The sequence below is a fragment of the Dendrobium catenatum genome, unplaced genomic scaffold (assembly GCF_001605985.2).
Source record: "Dendrobium catenatum unplaced genomic scaffold, ASM160598v2 fragScaff_scaffold_1284, whole genome shotgun sequence".
In the NCBI taxonomy this organism is placed as follows: domain Eukaryota; kingdom Viridiplantae; phylum Streptophyta; class Magnoliopsida; order Asparagales; family Orchidaceae; genus Dendrobium; species Dendrobium catenatum.
In genome coordinates this window covers 2,473,571-2,493,978 of record NW_021319746.1, presented here as the reverse complement: position 1 = coordinate 2,493,978, position 20,408 = coordinate 2,473,571, and the positions used below count along the sequence as shown (strand labels likewise).

At 34.1% G+C, this 20,408-nt stretch overlaps 2 protein-coding genes across 3 annotated transcripts in view; one reads left to right on the top strand and one right to left on the bottom strand.

Moving 5' to 3' along the window:
* Positions 1 to 6,577, bottom strand: part of LOC110102495 (uncharacterized protein At1g27050) — a 9,580-nt gene extending 3,003 nt beyond the window's left edge. Inside the window, exon 1 of the mRNA XM_020830842.2 lies at positions 6,158 to 6,577. Within this exon, the coding sequence (XP_020686501.1) occupies positions 6,158 to 6,499 (342 nt within the window). The 5' untranslated portion in view covers positions 6,500 to 6,577. The remainder of the gene's footprint in view (positions 1 to 6,157) is intronic.
* Positions 6,578 to 10,297: 3,720 nt separating this feature from the next.
* LOC110102498 (uncharacterized tRNA/rRNA methyltransferase slr1673) lies at positions 10,298 to 20,347 on the top strand. Of its 2 annotated transcripts, none has more exons than XM_020830847.2 (4): positions 10,298 to 10,630; positions 12,324 to 12,609; positions 15,959 to 16,009; positions 19,862 to 20,347. In XM_020830847.2, exons 1-4 carry the CDS (start codon positions 10,380 to 10,382, stop codon positions 20,258 to 20,260), a joined length of 987 nt encoding a protein of 328 aa, XP_020686506.1. In that variant the 5' UTR covers positions 10,298 to 10,379; the 3' UTR covers positions 20,261 to 20,347. The 2 variants fall into 2 exon arrangements, with proteins under 2 accessions (XP_020686506.1, XP_020686505.1); XM_020830846.2 differs by having other exon boundaries at positions 10,301 to 10,630; positions 12,312 to 12,609.
* The last annotated feature ends 61 nt before the right edge of the window (positions 20,348 to 20,408 follow it).

Here is a 20,408-nt window from a genome sequence, read left to right as displayed (position 1 = left end):
GCTTCATTGGCCTCCATCCATTTGTCCACTCTATCCATTATTTCTCTGTTTCTTAGTGCCCTTTTTCTATCCTTGGATGAAGGGGATCTTGAAGGTGTGTAAAGCTGTGGGTCAGTCCTACCTCGCACTAGGTTATCGAATCGTTCGATTGTTTGACGGTGGAAGTCGGCTAAGGCCACTTGATTCTCCTTGAGACGTTGACTAATGGCGCCCAGTTGACCTACTACCCAGTCTAGAGTCCTTCCAAGTTGATCCGAATCCATGCTCTGATACCAAACTGATGTAGAACGGAAAAGAATTGGCTTTGCTATGGAGAGGATCTCCTCTCCAAAATATGAAATTTAGCAAGCTGTATGGCTTAGGAAATCCAAACAACAACTATACGAGAGCATTGGACAGCAGTATGAGGATTCTGGCAGCAAGCTACACTGACTTTCCTTTGATGGAATTTCCAGGACAGCAGCAATTTTGAAGCTTCACGGTGCTGGGAAACAAATAAACCTTGCGGGAAATCTTTGGTTGCAATATTTGTAGATGAAGATTTGATTTAGAGGAGGGAAACGTAAATAGGAAAACCTGAAATTGAGTTCAGCCAAGCAAGAACTAGGTTGGGTGGGGGAAATTTGAAATTGATTTCAGATTTTCCGAAATTTAATTGGGACTTTGTAATTTCAAATTTGAAATTTGAAATTTAGGCTTAGGAAGAAAATTAGGAATTAATGGGGCCTTATTTGGAGCCATGAATTAATGAGTGACCGGCCATGGGGAGAGAGGGAAGATTTGTTTAAATAAGTGGTCCCCCCCCCACGTGAATAAACAAGACTAAATCAAATATGAAATCTGATTTCAAATTTGCTCTAAGAAAAGAATTTCCTAAATGGCCTGAAGCATTAGGAAACGTTAGAATTTTAACAGTTAATTGATTCTAAGAAAAACGGCAACTTTCTGAAATCTGATTTCAGATTTTTGCTCTCATAAAGAATTTCCTAAATGGTCTAAAGCATTCGGAAACGTTAGAATTTCTACAGTTAATTGATTCTAAGAAAAGGGCAACTTTTCTAATGGCTTGGGATGCAAGTTAGGAAAGAAATTGATGCACCTGAAATTGAATTTCAAAATTTTGGAGAAGGTTGGCCGGCGGGTTGGTGTGGGGTGGTGGGGAGTTAATGGAGAAAAGGGGAGAGGCTAGAATTCGGCCGCCAAACGAATTATGGGGGAGGAGGAAGAAGATGAAAATGACTACGAAAAGATAAAAACGAAAGAAAGAAAATAAAATGAAAACAGTGAGCCTTGGATTCTTCCGAAGACTGACGGGTGATTCGTTTTCCCTTCTCCAAGGGACTTCAATTCACGAGCCCGGACTCATCCTGCGGCTGGTGACAACTTCGATTCTTTCCCATAGGAATCTCACTCTCGTCCTCTCTCAAGAACACAAGTGTGGAAAACACAAAATTTTCATATTCATTAACCATCATATTACAATAGCTTAAGGCCCTATATATAGGCCATAACATGAGAAAATAAAAAATTACAAAAATGCCCCTTGGGCCATAACACTCAAATAAACTAACCTATGGGTAAAACAGGAAATAACATAAAATAATAGCTAAAATTCATAAAATAAATAACAATTTAAATTAGAGACGTCGATTTTCGACGCCTCCTATGATAGATGCGTCAGATCTTCGTGTCGATGTCCGCATCAATTTTATTATGAAATTCCCTATTAGATATAAAATTAAATACTTTAAAATTATTATAATTAATTTTGTATTACATGAGCAGCTAGTTTTGTTTTTAAACTATAAAAAACTTTATAGTTTGAAACAAGAGCCCAACACTGCTATGATAGGTTAAGCATTTTTCTTTAAGATATGGGATTTCAAGAAGGGTAAAGTAGACGCTACTCTTTTTATGAGGTTATTTGATTGGAAGAAATTGGAATTCAGAAGAATTTTAAATACAGACTGAACTAAAGGTAGTGTTTTTAAATTCAAGAGATTTTTTGTGTGTTAAAAATTAGAAAAAAATAAATTAACCTTAAAGGAAATTATGATGAGAGATTGCTAGAGCAACAATCAATGACCTGTGAAGGAGATGAAGACATCTTCACAAGAAATTGTTGGGGCAAGCATCTATGAGCTCAATGGCCTGTGAAGAAGACAATGACATTGTAATAAAGCTTGTTGGGATGGGCATCAACAGGATTGGTAGCTTGTAAAGGAGACGAGGACATCGTGACGAGAGCTTGCTAGGACAAGAACAGTAGACATTGTGACAGGAACTTGCTAGGATGAGTTCACCAACATGTGAAAGAGAAGAGGACTTCATGACATGAGCTTGTTGGGATGGGATTGCCAGAATGTAAAGGAGAAGACTTCGTGACCGGAGCTTGTTGGGTAAGCAGTAAGCTTCAATGGAACCAAGCAAAAAATGCAAGGCGAGTAGTGAACGAGGTGTATTCTAAAATCACCCAATTAAGGTGATTTCAAAATACACCAAAAATGAAAATAAGGATGAGTTTTAAATTCTTCAAAAAAATACTTTGAATTTACTTTTTAGCTAGCCAAACACTTCAATTTTTATTACATTTGAAATACAATACACTCAAAACACCTCCAACCAAATAACCCCTAAGAGAATTAACAAAGATATAATTATAACACAAATTTTTAAGTTGATGAAATTATGATTGGAACTAGAAATGAATTTATGTCGTAAGCTAACACAAACAAGCAGTAAAAAGTTTGATAATGTTGCAACTAAAGGTAACAGTTGCTACGCACAAAGTTATTTGCGTGTTATTGAGAAAAGCTTTCCCACTTACACAAATAATGAGTTTTTTCCCATTTTAAACCCATGCTTTTGTTTGATTTAATGAGAAAATAAAAGGAAAAGGACCATAAATGTCACATTTGAAGAGTTCAAGGAATAAATAATGTAAATATGTACGTCTACAACTTCAATTGCAAAACAATAATTTCCTCCCCTTAATGGATGACACAGGAGCTTCAAGTTCTAATCAATGAATGTATGTGGGGCAAGACCAATGTTTTAAAAGAGAGGCCTAAAACAAGGTGTTTAACTTATCAGGAGGCAAGGGGTGTAAGCCCACAAATTTTTTATTTTTGGCATTTCATAAATAGAAACTAGCATAAAAAATAAAATAAAATAAAATTTTTAATCCAAAATACATAACCATATTGTTGACCCAATGAACATATGTGACTTGTATATGCTTATTAGTAGTTTAATGATAATAGATCTTACGTAGTGTTATCTAAACTATATTTATGGAAATGTTCGTTTAGTCGGTAGAACCATAGTTGGCGGACAACGGAAGTCGGAAAGGCCGTAGTCTAGTGACAGTGGTCGGAAGGACCGTTGTCTATGTCTGACGAGGGAGGTCGGAAGAACCGAAGTCGGCGGGAGACAATGATCAGAAAGACCGTTGTCTGACGATGGGGTCGGAAGGGCCGTAGTAAATGACTAATTTTAAATTTTAGAGTTGGCAAAAATTATTGTATTTTCAAAATCATTTGGTGAAAAATCTCAAATAAATACTCAAAATATTTATATTTTTAATCTTTATAACATATAAAAAGTTACACGGTGAAAATTTTACTAATACAAAATTATCATCATTTTTCGATAACGAAAATACAAATTTGATAAAAAAAATCAAAAACATAAAATGATTGGAATCAGAAATAAGGTAAAGGTTCCTTACAACAAAATTAGTAATTTTTCTAACTGGCTCGACTGACGAAAACCGCTCTATGACCTCAAAATCTGAATCTCTTTTTCTCTCTTAATTTTTCTCTATTTTTTTTCTTTGTAGGTCCCTGTTAGCAGATGATGAATAGGGATAAGCTTTAAAAACTTAGTGACTTAGGATATTTTAGAATATAATAATAATATAATATTATATAATTAATTTAATAAAAAAAATTAATATTAAATTCATAAAAAAAAAAATTGGAACTTTAAACATTATAGAAAAAAAAATTTTGGGACTTTAAAAATTATAAAAAAATATCCATAAAATAAATCATTTTATTTAAAAAATATTGATGAAATCGGTTTGTCAAATGGACACATATCGGTCCAAAAATCCTCACTTGTACCGATAAGTGCCAATTTCTTAAGGATTTTCACAAGTACTTAAAAATTACAAAAAAATAGTGCAAGTAAAATACTACAAGACGGTTTACGATTTGGAGTTATCATGACTCCATAAAAAAATATTTGTTTGGGTCAAAATACGGGTTATTACATATGCAACGTGTTGTATCAAAATGGAGCTTACTCTAAGATGTTGGGCATCGTTACGGGATAATGTCTACGAATGCATCCAAATGCTTCAACGGAGTTCAGGCATGCCCAGGCCTACCCATCCAAGGTCACATAATATCCATTTACTATAATCTTGTGATATTGTTTATTAAATGCTTGGAAAAGGTTGCACAGTGGATGTCTGCAGTGAAGACAATATTGGCACCAGGAACAATTTCAGAGATTAATAATTTGAAGACGGTCCCGCAACATATGGATCTACTCATGCTATTAAAGATCCACCCACCTAAAAGTTCGATGGCATGAGATGACCTCCAGAGCCTATGTACATAGAATGTACTCGACGCCTGAAAGTCATCAGTGTGTACATCAGTGGCAATAATTCTCTTGAGAGCATCTGAAATTGATCTCCTTGACTCCTGAGTATGGGTATGGTGTTTGTATGGCCGCTCGACAGGGGAGGACTAATGCTCATGTGTATCAAATATACTATAATCAATATACACTGATCTGTTAACCCTGCTTGCTAACTCAACAACATCATCTATCGCATTATTCCATCGAGCTCGCATTCTGCCCATGACTACCTATAAATGGGTGGAGGATATCCCGACTACGATACATAATAGTTTAGTTTGTATAAGACAAAAATTATAATTATTGTGAATTACAAATCTGATAATATAAGCATTACTTATAACAAGTTAACGCACCACAAATCTTTCCCTAGGTGATCTCGAATGTTATTGTTTATTAATAAATACATTGAATTATTATTTCTCGGTCATCCTTAACTTTTTAATCCGGCTGACAAACACACCCAGACTCACGCTCTTGATTGCATGTTGATCACGTGCGTATCGCTTAGGTGTGATGAGTTCACCAAATGAATCACTGCCATCGCGCAAGTGTAGGATCCAAGTTTGTGAGGAGTGCACCAAAAGCTTTGGCGAATTCCCCTAGGCTCATGTGACATGCGGACTACGCCAACTGAATCGTCGTTTTCTTTTAGCCAAAAATTTTGACGACTTTGCTCTTTTTTAAATAAACTACCAAGTACACTCCTTTGCAAATTTATTCATTTTGCATGCTCCTTAAAATTTCTCCTTTTTACTATTTATAACTTAATATATATTTAAATTCGATATTAATCCTCTGTTAACTTTCCTTCTTCGTCTCACATTTGTATCAATAATATATATATATTATAATTCTTTAATAAAATTAATACTTACATATTTAAAGCGAAATAAAATAATTATAGATTTGTGTTTAATACAACTAATAAAATATAAATTTAATCAATTGTTAAAAATAAATATTAATATTTTTGAAATATTACTTCACTATGAACTAATAAATAGAAAATAAAAAAAACCTGCAAAAAATTATTGAGAGTAACTTAAAAATTATCAATTTGTGCCCCCACTAATAAACATTTCTAGCTACGCCCTGATCCCCATGCATCTATATAGGATTATACCTCACTTAATCCTCCACAGAGTAATTGCACCTACAAGTTATATGCTTAATGAATTATGAAGGCTCTCATATCCCTGACCATTACCCCCATCTTGGCGGCGGAAAAGAACGAAGTTATCAGAACATATTACCCCAATTTGGACAACGTTTCAATTCCAACTTCCGATTGGGCACATCAAGTCCAATAAATCAGTTGTTTCTTGTTTTCTCTAATCCAACTATTTTCTAAGAAAGCTAAGTTCCAATGGAATGCTTCAATTTGAAATTAGCCCTATATTTTAGGGCAAAAAGACCTGATTTACAGAAGCAACCCGACTCACCGCACAAAGTTAAAGACTTCATGGTACAATGCAAATATTTAAGGCGATAAAAGCAGTACCTTCGAGGTTCTAATTGCGATGCCGAAAGTGGGATCGATGGAGGCGGCAATCGCAGCCTCGGCAGCCTGATCAAAGCGGAAGGTCACATATCCGAAGCAATTTTCATCGATTCGGGTGCGGGAGATAGGGCCATACATCTCAAAGCGGGATTTGAGCTCGAGGACCGTGCAGTCTGAGGGGAGACCTGTAACCATAACGGCGGAGGGCGATGACGAGGAGGAACCCCGTTGGCCTGAGGCCGACAGTTCTACCGCCCCACCGTCTGCCGGCGGCAGCCGGATGCGCTTAGCTAGAGAAGACGGAAGATTAGGCTTTCCGCGTTTCGAAGATCTCCGCTCCATCGCGCCGTCGCTGCAGCTATCGAGTCAAACTGAGAGCCGCGATAGGAAATCGTTCTAAGCGGCAACGTTCCTCAGGGACAAAAACAATAAATAAATAGATAAATTGAAATTTTATTTGTTAATTAATTGACATTTATGTTAAGAGATATTTCACTTTATATTCCTCGAGGACTCAAAATTGAATAACTATTTATTTATTGATTTTTATAAAAAAAAATAATTTAATTTAGAACAAATTTTTTTGAATTGATTATTTTAAAGTCTATTAAAAATAAACTTAATATAAATCAATTCAAAATTGAATCTAATTTGAACATTATTCTAATCTATGCTCAAATCATTATTTGAATATGAATTCTCATTCATAATGTGTAGCTTTCATCATAAAATTCTCTTCACCTTTACACATCGCTCCCGTCAATGCCCTTTGCAAGCTCATCACTGAGTAATTATTGTGTCCGGACATCGAACATGTCCAAAGGCCAATAACAAAGCGCCACGTCACTTGGGCGCTCGGTACCGTGCTCGGTACAACATTCGATATCTCTCGGTATTTTTTTGGATTTTCGATTTTTTGTCTGAACTTAATAACTTTTTTGCATGATAAAATCATTTTCTCCTTCACAGGTCATCACTCAAGTCAATGCCCTTAGCAAGCACTCATTGCGAAAGCTTTTTCTCCTTCACATATCTTTGCTCCTATAGATAGTTTCAACAAGCACTCTATTAATGTTCCCAATGATCTCCTGATATAGGTAAAATATAGAAATTTATAATTTCAATAGTCTTACTTTTTTTTTACTTTGTACTTTTTTGGGTCAATAATTTAATACATGCATGTATTAGTCTATTTTTTAGCTATTGACTACAAAAGAATAAAAAAATAAAAAAAATAAAAAAATAAAAAAATAAATAAAAATGTAAACAAAATAAAACTTGAATTTGAGATATGTCCTCACTCAACTGGATTCTGACCCTTTATTGAAATTATATAAAACCACATAGTTAGCTAATAGCTCAGTAGGTTCTCAGAACCTACAACTGAAATTAATATAAGATAATATGAACAATATGCATTTAATCATTCAATCACTATTTATATGAATATATAATTGTAAAAATATGTAACACAATAATCAATAAAATAGCAATATGTCATATGATCAATAAGCATTATTACAATTAAATTTAATATATTCATGTAAATACGTGTATAATAATTAAAACTATAACATATTAAAAGTTACATGATTAAACTTTGAAATTTACTAAAAATAAAGATATCACAAATTTTATAAGTTTTGATCAAATTAAAATTCATAAACTATAAAATACGCAAAATCATTGAAATCATATGTAAGATAATGATAGCCTACATTGAGAAGAGTACAATTTTCAACTTGATTGACCAACAAAAATATTCTATAATTAGGGTGTAAAATTGGGTTTTTGGGTCGGGTTTGGGTCCAACTTAAAATTGACCCGTCACTATTTGACCCAACTCGAACCGAACCGATTTTAAAAACCGGCCAAAAATCCAAACTCAGGGCCGACTCGCTCCAAACCCAAATCGACCCGACCTAACATGTTGAGTCGGGTGCACAACAAGTGAACATGCGTGAGTTGTGGGGCGTGAGGTCGAGCTCCGGGCGAGGCAGGGCACCGACGTGGGTGTGAGGTGTGTGGTCAAGCCACGAGCTCGGAGGTAGGTCATGGGTGAGCTAGTGTGAAGCTGGCAGTATGCACGCAGGCAAGGCACTGATGCAGGCCGCTGGTGAGCCATACGCGGTGCGGGACGCAGGATTGAGTTGAGTGAAAAGGTGCAGGTAGGATTCGAGTCATCTGGAGTTAACTTCGAGTTTTCTAATCAACTTGAACCTGACCCGTTTGTCAAACCAGTTGACCTGAGCCTAGAATTTTTTGGGTCGAGCTTGAATTTGGTCAAATATTGACCCCCTATTTACAATCTCCAAACCCAAGTTTCTCTCTTATCCCTCCCCTCTCTCTCTCTCTCTCTCTCCTTTGAGAAAAAAAAAGGAGATGGCCATATGACATGTTTGGTAAGTGTGTAAAGATATCTGATAATAAAATAAGCTAAGGACTCATCGGTAATTATGCTAATTGTTTAGTTTTAAAAACAGTGGTCAAATAATTTATTTTGTATATTTAAATATGGGGATAAAAAATTTATAGAAAAATATTCATAAATTAGCTAAGTATGTCTGGAATGATATCATATAATCAATTTGTAAAACGGACAACTAACGGTCCCAAACAACCCTTATGCCGATATATGTCAATTTCATAAGGAACTATGATTAATTTAAAAGCTTATTATTTTCATATATACAATGCCCATAAAATTAGAAAAAAAAATATAATTAGAGCACAACAATATCTATATTATGAGAATTATGTTTTATACATTAAATATATAATGACTTCTGAAATATTATTTGACTGCTGAATATATGCCATTACACACAATTTGTGAAGAAGGTGTGGGTTATTTCACTATAATTAACTTTTAGTCATGTATCTCTAAAAAAATTAATAGTTATATTATGTCTCAAATTATGTGCCATGAGTCATATAAAGTCAAAATATTTATTTAAAATTGAAATTAATTATTATTATTGACAACACATCCTATATTTCATAATACATGATATACTTATAATATAATCATAAAATGCCTTTATACTTTGATTTCTAGATTTTTTTAATGCTTAAATTAATCAAGTGAATTTGATGTTTAAAGTATAAATAACTATTAACAATATGTGAATAATTGAGATTTTTTTTTAAATTAAAATATTATAGTCATTAATTGATTAATCACATGCTATTTTTTAAATAATAAAATAAATGATCAGCCAACAAATATATAAAAAATCATAAAATATTGTGAACATCCTTTGTTTGACCTATGGGAAAAAGCTTGGTGGCTCATTCCCTCAACTTGAAACATTGCTTGGTGCCTTTGAGTACTAAGGGCTATAATTTAGTGTACTATTCATTTAATTGAATTATTCTCAATCATTTCCATTTTTTTCTCTCTCTTACATAACCGTTAATATAATCTAATACGCACAACCCTTCATGCAAAGTAAATAAATAGGGAAAAAGAAACCCGCAACTAATTCCAAAAATGTCCTATAACCTAAGACCAAACTATGCATTTGATATAAAAAATTGATGCATAGTTTATCTATCATAAGAATGGTAGTTGGCTTTGAAACAAGTGAAGGAGACTATGCATAATGAGGGACGTCATTTCTTAGAAGGGCTAGTTCGGCTGGAGAATGCAATGGAGGCAGTGTGTAGCGATTGACGGAGTTTGCAATTCTTGATGACCAAAGCACGACCATCTCATAGTTTGGGATTAGAAAATTGTGTAGTGAAAATAAATTTCTTTGACAAATCCAACAACCCATAATGCTACTAGTGTCGAACTACTGCACTACAATGTGAGTGGTGCTATAGTCGTCCAGAATTATCCATAATAGTGTTGGTCCATCTCACAACTTAAAACCTATTTGCTCCATTTGCCTATCGACCTATAGCCAACCCAAACATCTTTAAAGAAGTCCCACTATCTTGGGATATATGAAGTTTCCCCTTTTTCGTCCATTACAACTCCCATGTCTTTGAGTCTGATTATAATCTATAATCAGATTTAAAACAGATAAAATTAAATTCATTTCAAATTAATTCAAAAAAATTTAAGAGTTTGTCTTTAATTTCGAGAATTTGGATAAAAATATATAGCGGAGGATTTTTTGCTTTTAATTTCGAGTTTAATTCGTGGGATTATCGATCCTGTTTCGAGTTTCGAACGTAATTACCGGCACTTACACCCTCCACTGTGGCGACGCTCATGGCGTCGCTCCTGCAACCTCTACTTTGCGTGACGGCTCCGGCTGACGCTGGAAGATATTGCACTGGCGGCGACAATGGAGGTTCGAACGAGCTGTCTTCGCCTGCAGGCTTGAGGAAAAAGAAGCTTGCGACGACGAGGTTATCGAGTACTTCGAACCCTTTCGTTAAGCACTGCGTCAAGCTCCGTCTCAGCTCTTCTTATCGCCGTTCCTGCGGTTATGCCCTAGTTGTTGGCCTCATTCCCATCATGTGAGACTTCAATTCATTGTTAAACCTACTAGTGGAACTATAGATAGTCGGCTCAATTGTTTTTTTTTTTTCATTTTGCTCGAAAAAGAAATTCGATTTCTGCTTTGCTTGATTATTATGTTTCTCTTAAAAGGTCTGGACTCTGGAATGTTTAAATCATGCAAGACTTTTATAAATAATTATTGCTTGATATAATATGAAGAAATGAATGCTATGAGAGTAATGTATTAATGATAATGCAATTGCAATCATTGAATGACGATAATAAAACCAAGCTAGGTAGTTTTAGAATTAAGATGATTATGATGCCATGCATGCCACGACGATTAATGGGATCCAAGATGTCAAATAATGAGAATTGAAGAGAGTCGTCCATGAGTTCTGACAACCTGGAAAAAGTTTGATTAGGGTACATTAAAAATCTAACATCACCATAATTCTGTGTAAATTTCTGTTTATGCTTCGTGAAATTTCATAGTTATTGATGCAAAAAATGCTTCATCTATGCAATTATATGCTGTTGCAGCAGATCCCGATTTTAAAAGGTAAGTGATAGAAAAACCAGACTATTCCTAAACTTTGTCAATAGAAATACTCTGTGTTCTAGGATAAATCCTTTTATTATGTCTATTTGTAACTTCAAAAGAACATTAAAATTTATGAATGTGCTGCAAGCTCAGCCAATTTCTGTGTATCGATTTACCGACCATCTTTTATAGCACTGTGAGAATTCGTTGTTAACATTCTGCTGTTTTTCCTTGAATTTTTTTTTCCATTTTTCATCACATGCATCCCTTGATGCATATTAATATAAATTTGATAAATTTTCTTGCAATTTAGAACACCTATTAATCCCTGCTTTGTGCGATCGAGAACTACTGAAATTTTTGTTCCAGTTGCTTCACGATATTTAAATTAGGTTCCAAGTTAAAGAATCTTCTTCAAATCATTGATGCAAAAATGCTTCTTCTGTCTAGCTATACATTACGTTGCATCTGATCCCGGTTTTTTAAAGGAAAGGGATCAAACTGCTAGTTAAATTTGGCAAAAAAGCTTGATCTACCATCTTATTATGCTGATTAGTAACTTCAAAAGGACATTAAAATTTATGATGAGTTTCAAGCTTAACCAATTCCGGTGTACTGATTTATCAGTTATCCTTTAAAGTACAATGATAATTCATTGTAACCTTCTAAATATTTTCCTTGAAAAACTGTTTCCTTCTTTCATCACATGCACCCCTGGTACATATAAATAGAAAATTTACAACTTTGCTTGGAAATTTGAACACCTGCTAATCCTTGCTTAGTGGATAATTGCAATATCTTAGAGCATAAAATATTAAAAATATCAGTTCTTGTTGTTTCTCCTAATGTTCAATATTTAACTTGGGTTCCAAGTTACTGAATCTTCTTCACGACCATTTTATTGTTTAACATCCTATATCTGAAGCATATCCTAGAGATTGATTTTTGTTGTCGAAAATCAATTATATTTTTGAGTTGTGGAGGCTGAATCAGTTGCAAATTCAGTTCATGTAATGGTTACTTTCAACTTCTACAATGACTTTCATCATCTAAAATTTTTTAAAGTTTTATGATTCCACATCTAATTATATTTTCTCACGTGAAGCAATTTTTATGTGAAAAAACAATTTAATTACTTGGTGATTTATGTGTAGGGAAGTTTGCAGGTTCCAAGAATTGAATAATGAAGAACTCTCTAGCATTGAGTGCTTACTTCTTTTAGATGGTATGGAGAGACCAGAATTGTTCAATCTCCCCTCTACTTCGATAGTACATGTGAGCCCTCATGTGATGAAGAAACTTTCTGGCGTCCAATCAGTTGATTCTACTGAAGCAGTAGCCATAATGAAGATCCCTAGAAGCTTCTTTGATATGCTTGGAGAACACAAGGAAGCAGTATATCCAAGTTGGTTCCGTTTGCCTAACAGAATATTGGTTCTTGATGGTATCCAGGTACTATGAGTTTCAATATGATGAAAGTAAAAAAAGGGATAACGCTGATCAAAATCAATCCTCTTTTTGTTATTATGTGGAAGAAATCATTCTAGCTAATCCTCTTTATTTCATAATGACCCACAGAAGTAGTAGATCTGTATCAGATATAGTTATTTATCAATTTATGCATTTGTTGATTGTCTTCTACTCTGATCGAAACTCCTCTAAAGCAAGAAATTTATCTCATTTTTATGAATCCTTAAGAAAACAGTAGTTGTCTTTTCTATGGTCCAAATTGTAAGTTATTTTGAATTCCTATAAACTCTTATAACTTGATCTCTGGGAGAACTTAGCTGGAACTTATCTTTACCATTGCTTATTTGAAAAAAAACTAGAGTAATTTAATTTTCTTCATATGGTTGGCATAAGAATAACAAATTTTTTTTTTGCCAACTTCAAAGCCTCTGCCCAGGCCAGCCCAACCTAGGCCAAACCAACAATTTGGCAGGGTGGAATTAGGGGCTGCAAGAGGGGGAATTTTGGCCCCCCTTATGGGGCTCGGGGGATCTATTATTCATTATGTAAGGAGGAAAGGAGGGACTAATTAAGAATGATTTATTTAGGGGAAGAGGGCTGATTTGATTGAGAGAGAATTATGAAATGTTTATTTAGAAAAAGAGGGCTGATTTGATTGGGAGGGAATTATGAAAGGTTTATTTAGTGAAAGATGATTGATTTGATTGGGAGGGAATTATGAAAGATTTATTTAGAGAAAGAGGGCTTATTTGATTTGGAGAGAATTAGGAAATCTTTATTTATAAAAAAATGGCTGATTTGAATTCGGATTTGGGAGGGAAGTATGAAGGTTTATATCAGGGTTAATTGGGTGGGTGTTGTGGATGAGTGGGAACAAGGTGGGTGAGGGCATAATCATATCATGAATTAGGAAGGAGAAAGAAGGGGGTGGCATGTGGTTGTTAGGGTTAGGATTAATCCCACTCTAATACAATTTTGAGGTTAAAAGAGATTGTCTCATCCAGTAGGACCTCTTATTTATAATTGAAGAGTGAATAAAATGCGCTAAAGGACAACCAAATAAATAAAGTCAACTAAATCTAAAGTGGAAACTTTGATGCTAACGATAACAAGATGAAATAAGTTGGTCTCATTGGAAACTTGTAACTTGCCAGTTGTTTTATTAGACATGATTTTCTTATTGATTGGTGAAATTTAGAAGCAACATTGCTCATGGCTTAGTGTATAGAAGGATGAGCCTAAGAATTGGTACCGAGTGCTTATTCGGTTTTGCAAAGCGTGTGTGGCATAGCTTCATGCATACCTCATCTTTCATGATCAGGTTGCTTCTTTACGGGAGGCTCCAGACGGCAGTTTTTTTCTGCTTTCGTTGGAGTGTTGTTAGATTATTTGGCTTGTCAGTGGTTCCATAGAAGCCATTACAAAGCTAAACAGGTTTTTATACTTGCTTATAATCAAACACAATTGTAGAGATACAATCTATCCATATTTTATTACATCTCTCGAATTAAATTGAAAACATCAATTATCTGACTTTATGGTCCACTTTTCTTGTTTATCTGTCTTAATCGTTTCTGATTGCAAAATTATTTGTGTGGCTTCAATAAATCCTGTGATTCCCTATAAGTTCATCTTGGGGTGTATGATCTCACGCATCCTCTTGGACAGTTCATAACTTCATGTTTAAAGTACATGAAGATGTAGGGTGAGGTAGTACTTAAACATATTTTCTTCTTTTTGGAGGGCATATGATGGACTTTAATAGCGATTTTATCACATTTTTCATGAGGAATCACTGAATTTTTTATTATTTGTTGATATAGATTAAATTTTGAAATTTGCAATTTGCATTTAATTATTTTACATATGCAATTAAATTTATTTGAAGATGATTTTGTCCCGGGATGATCTTTCTTTGCTAGTTCTATTACACTTATGTTGTTGGATAATGCATCGCAAGCTTTTGAAAACTTACATCCAAATCCTTACGATGCTTGCCAGTATCGGTCAACTTAGCAAATTCCAGAAGCAATTTTGCAGCTTCAAAATTTCAAGTCATTTTTGAATAGACAGAAAAATAGTAAAAACTACATTAAAGAATTTTGATTTGTCCGTTTTAACTGACGAGCAAAGCAGGATGTTTAGGACACCTCTTCTCCACTTCGAAGCCTTCTTCACTAATTTTGAAGCAAATACTACTGTTGATATGGATCTGAAGCGGCTTCTTATTAATGGGACTACTAATTTTTTCAGGACTAAAGTTTTTATGCTTGCTTCGTACGCTGTATCCTTATTCAGGATTGTGGCATATTTGCAGCTTTTCCTTAGTTGGATTGTAGCATATTTGTGGCTTATTCATGAAACTTTGTGAGCCTCTGTTATCTAAGACTGTTCCTATTGATGTTATTAAAAACATGCTTTAGGAGTGATAGGCTTGTCCTGAGTATCACTTGTTAATGAAGCTCAAGCTCGAAGCAAAGCATGCTTGTTGAATTACCTCGCATTGTAGAATTGTGTGTTCTGCTCCAGGTCAGAACAAAATCTTGGTGCATATTTCATGTTTCGATTCAACTTCTTGGTGCATATTATTGGTGCATAGCTCATATTTCATGCAATAACGAGTCATGAACATTTATTTCTCTTCACTAAAGAGGGATTTGATGGTAAACTTGAATTATGGAGGTCAACCTTAGAGTCTAAAAGCTTTCGTTTGAGTAGATCTAAAACTAAAAACTAAAACTAAATATATTGAGTGTAATTTTAATAATAATAGATCTAATGGGGAGATTGTGACTTTGGGAAGTCATTAATAAGAGTACACGTTTTCGATATCTTGGGTTTATTGTTTAGAGTGATGGTGAAATAGATGGAGATATTATTAATAGAATTCAAGTTGGATGGTTGAAGTGGAGGAATACATCGGGCTTGTTTTGTGATAGAAAAGTCCCCCTCAAATTTGAGAGAAGATTCTATAAGATTGTGGTCACACCTGCAATGCTGGTGTTAGTTTGCTTCCCGGTGAGATTTGCATGTGTTGTTTTCATCATCTTTAGTAATAGTTGTTACTGTTAGTCTTTTTCTTCATGAGATTTGCTATTTATTCTTGCGTGTGTTGCATTTAATTGGTGGTAGATAGTTTACTTTGCCTACGGGATTTGCATGTTTATTTTTGCACATTTTCATTAAATAGTTTGCATTTCATCTTGAAAATCTATAAAAACAAGCATCACATATCTTTTCTTTAATTCAAGCACCACATCAACTGCTTATTCATTTGCATTGCTTTTTAATGAGAATCCTCATGCTAACTAGTCAAAAGTGCCCATGACAGGATCCAGGTAATGTTGGCACGCTTTTAAGGTCATCTTTGGCTTTCAAATGGGTAAGATGAACATGTGTCGTCATTGCCATCAATAATCTCAATTTTATATATCTTATTGATTTGCTTCACAAGTTTTCTATATTTTTCTATTTGCTAGCATTATTGTTACATGCAATATACTAGGTATTGCAAACTTTATTTTTGTTGTACATGTTGATGTAATTGGCTTACTTTTGATGTATAACTTCTTTATTTCAATACTGCAAATATTGTGCTGGCTTAATGATTTTAACAGAAAATATGCTATTAGAATAATTTCTAATTTTAACATTTTATTCAATATATGAAAAATTAAGGTGTCCCAAAGTGGGTATGTATATTTTTTTCTGCTGTTTTGGAGTCTGTAATGTCCCTTTGGCATGTTCCCGTCTTATGTTGATTTATGTGCTTGATAGAGAAACATGAATGATGTCAGCCTGAGTTTTAGCGGCGCTCCACCAATTTATTTGAGCTGTTGAACTAGCTGCTTTGAAAAATGAACTTGAAGATTAAGAGAGAAGGCTCAAGTGTCTTGTTTCCCCACCATTTCTTAGAAACGAAAATTCCTTTTCTTTTTCCCTGGCCTTAGGCTGCAAGATGTCAAAGTTTGTGATTGTTGAGGGAAAAAACTTTAGAATTGGTGTCATCATATTAGTAAATACAAATGATAGAAAAGTAAATAACTAATATTGGAAATATTTTTAATTAAGAGAATATATTATATAATAATGAAAAATATCCGCATTACTCACTTTCCATTATGGAAAATATGAACACTCTCCCTCAAATTTGCGTGTATATATCATAAAGATTAAGCTGCCTGCAAAGATTGAAGTTTGAGCTTTTTGAAAAGATTGAACAGTCAAAGTAGTCCTAGAGTTCTTGTAAAAAGTATATGCTAATCATTCATTAATAAAGGCATGAAGAGCATTATAGGAAATAACTTGAGTTCACAAGTAACCCTGATGGGAAATACTTGAGTTCCCAAGCAAACATAACAATAATCGTTAAAACAGTGAGAAAATAGAATAAAATATGGTGGAAAAACAATGAAATGATAGATAGCCTTATTAAAAACAAATCGAAACAAGAACGAAACAAAGATACAATTGATCCTCAATTCGAGAGGAGGATCGTTCTCTCCCAATCTCTAGACAAGAATCCTAGAGCCCAAGATGCCAAAGAGACTCCAAGAGAAATCAAAAAATTTGTATGCCCTAACCCTAGCCTCTCCTCATTCTTAAATACAAATCTTCCTAATTAAAAATTTCCTAACATAAAGCTTTCCTTATGCGCTAGCCACCCCTTTCTCTCTCTCCTGTTGCCGCCTCAAGGGGGGCCCACCTGCTAGGTGAAACACATTAAGGAATCGGCTTAGCCCGCTTCCTGTAGAACTAGACAAGCCCCTCCTGGGCCGGTCTGATTAGTTTGGTAAAGAGCGATGTACTTTGATAGAACATCATTTCTGATGAAATGATAATTATTTCAATATATTTTGTTCTTTGAAGAAAAATAAGATTGCTCACAATATGGATGGCTGCCTGATTATCAAACTTAAGAGCCATAGATTGATTAACTAGAAATCCAAATTCTTTAACAAGATTTTTTATCCACATCATTTCACATGCGGAATATGACATTTCTCTGTATTTGACTTCAATTTTAGATCTAACAACAACAGCCAATCTAGTTTTTTATTTTTTCATGAAATAAGATTTTTTTTCCACGAAAATATAATATTCATAAGTAAAACTTCGATCTTTAACGGATCAAATAAAATCAACATCAAAGTTGGCTTCAATTTATAAATGGTTGTGTTTTTTTATTTGTTTATCATTTTCTCTGAGATTTTTTTATATATCTTAAAATCCTTACGATTTCATCCAATGTTTCTTCTTTTAATTTTGCATATGTTAACAGACCATACTTACAAAGTGTGTTAAATAAGCTTGCCAAGTATGTGACAATAATAAAGTGTATATTAGAGGCTTTACTCATCATTAACTAAAAGGATATGTGAAGTGACGATCAGGTAAATAAGCTTATCAAGTATGTGACAATAACAAAGTGTATATTAGAGGCTTTACTCATCATTATAATTATGTAAAGTATCTACACGTGAGTCAACTAGTTTGGAACCAAGAAGCCTATATTCCGTAATTAGGTCTATGGCATATTCGTTTGGGAAAGGGAAATTCTTTTTGTGTTATAAGTAAACTTGATGTCAAGAAAATACATCGGGTATCCCAAATTTAAAGTAACAAATGTCTTTTGAAGTTAATTTTAATTTCTTCAATATCAGATTTATTACTTTCAGTAAGGAGAATGTTGTCAACATATACCAAAAAAATCATTGTACTAGAGGACGAGTTGTGGTTGAAGATACAGAGATCAATTATCTTACTGTGTAAGCCGATTGCATAACCTTGCGGAGTTTATTAAAATAGGCACAAGGACTTCGTTTCAACATAAATATACCCTTTAAAGCCTTTTCTCTCTCTAGAAACATGCTTGAGTGATTGCTTCATATAAATTGTTTCAAAGAGATCATCATAGAGAAAAAGACTTTTTTCATTTGAAGTAAAGACCAACATTGATGAATGGTGATGAATAGAAGTAGAAGAACATAGTTCAATCAATCCGTGGGGAATAATATCTCAAAATAATCAATTCCATAAACTTGAATGTAACCTTTAGCCAATAAGCAGGTTTTCTACTGGTCAATTGTACCATATGGATGAAACTTTATCCTGAAAGCTACCCATAAGAATAGGCTTGACACATGCTGGTTGTAAAACAAGATCCTTACCATGATGATCTATAGGTTCCCCCATTTCACTATTGCTTATAATTAGGATTGAGTGTAGTGCTTCTTCATATGTTCTGAGAATAAAGTAGTAATGAGAGATAAGATAAAGCCATGAAATGAGGAAGATAAATGATCAAGTCTAGTAAAAGATTTTTTTAGACAGTGAGTATTTTGCCATATGACTTTTTAAAGAACTATTGGGAGATGGGGATTGTAGAGTGTAGATGGTGTAGGCTTAAAAAATATTGCACAATTTTATTATATTTAAGTATGTTTCATTTTAAATTTTTAGAAAGAAGACTAGATATTTAAAAAGGCACTATGAAGATATTTTATCCTCTAACGAATACTTCATTAATTAGTTCATAGGTTTCCAACTAAGCCCAAGCCCTTGTATTTTATTTCCCATATCAATCACTCCATGACATTTTGTTTTAGTAGTACCAACTTGATTTTAAAGAAGGCGTATTGTTATTTGATTTAATAACAATGATTGTGGACACAATCAAGATATCTAATTATTCATATCAACCCATGTTATCACAGGTCTTAGTATACTTAGTCAACAGAGGTATTCAACCAAATATGACCATAGTTTTCTTATTTGCAACCACGAGTGTGCCATTCAAGAAAACTTTTGTATGTTTTGGAGAAAGCTATATGGAGGGACCACTTTTAAGGCAATATTATCTTACACAATTTATGCTCTATCGGGTGCGTCTAATGGCTCATGATTTATGGACTTGGAGTACATCTAGGCTCTGTAATATAATGGTGTCATTAAACTTACCATATAGTTAGAAGGCACGTGTTATGTCCTTACTACCATGAAATTTCTTGAGTCTGATCATAGTGATATGCTTGATACGACAACTCTTTCTTAGCTTTTTTTCAAAGTTAAATTTGTCATTTGGATAATATTTCTTTGACTTCGATTTTATTTATACCCTATTCCCTTGATCCCTTCATTATTCATTATAGTGAAAAATACCTTTTTCTTATAGTTATTTACAGGCCAGTATGTTTGGTTCCCACATAAATCTATCCGTTCAAATCCATTGCAGGACCTAGTCTTTCTTCTTCCTGGCTGCTGTGATCCTTTCAATGAGAAAGCACTCCGAGCAGCTCGAGGAGCTTCCTTTCAGATCCCTATTATTTCTGGCAATTGGCTCCATCTAGAGGCTCTTGCTAGCAGATTCCAGATGAAGATGCTGGCTGGCCATCCAGAGAACTATGCTGAAGCATCAAGTCAAATTTCACTTCTGTCAGCTAAGCTTGCAGATTCGCTGGCTAATAGACCTCTCTGCCTTGTATTAGGCAGTGAAGGGCTTGGTCTCTCACCTGAAGCGTTGCAATCATGTGAACTTATTGGCATTCCGATGGCAGGGATTTTCGAGTCTCTTAATGTTTCCGTTGCAGGTGGGATCTTCTTATATATGCTACAGCCTGAAAAATATAGATAAATCGATTTCTATATCATTTTCACTGTTAATTAATATTAGTTTCTGCTGTTTATTCTCTTTCAATTTCTTATACATCATTTTTATCTATCCTCGGTGTCATTGTTGGATTGATCAATCATAGTAACTGATAGACACTATAGGAAAATAG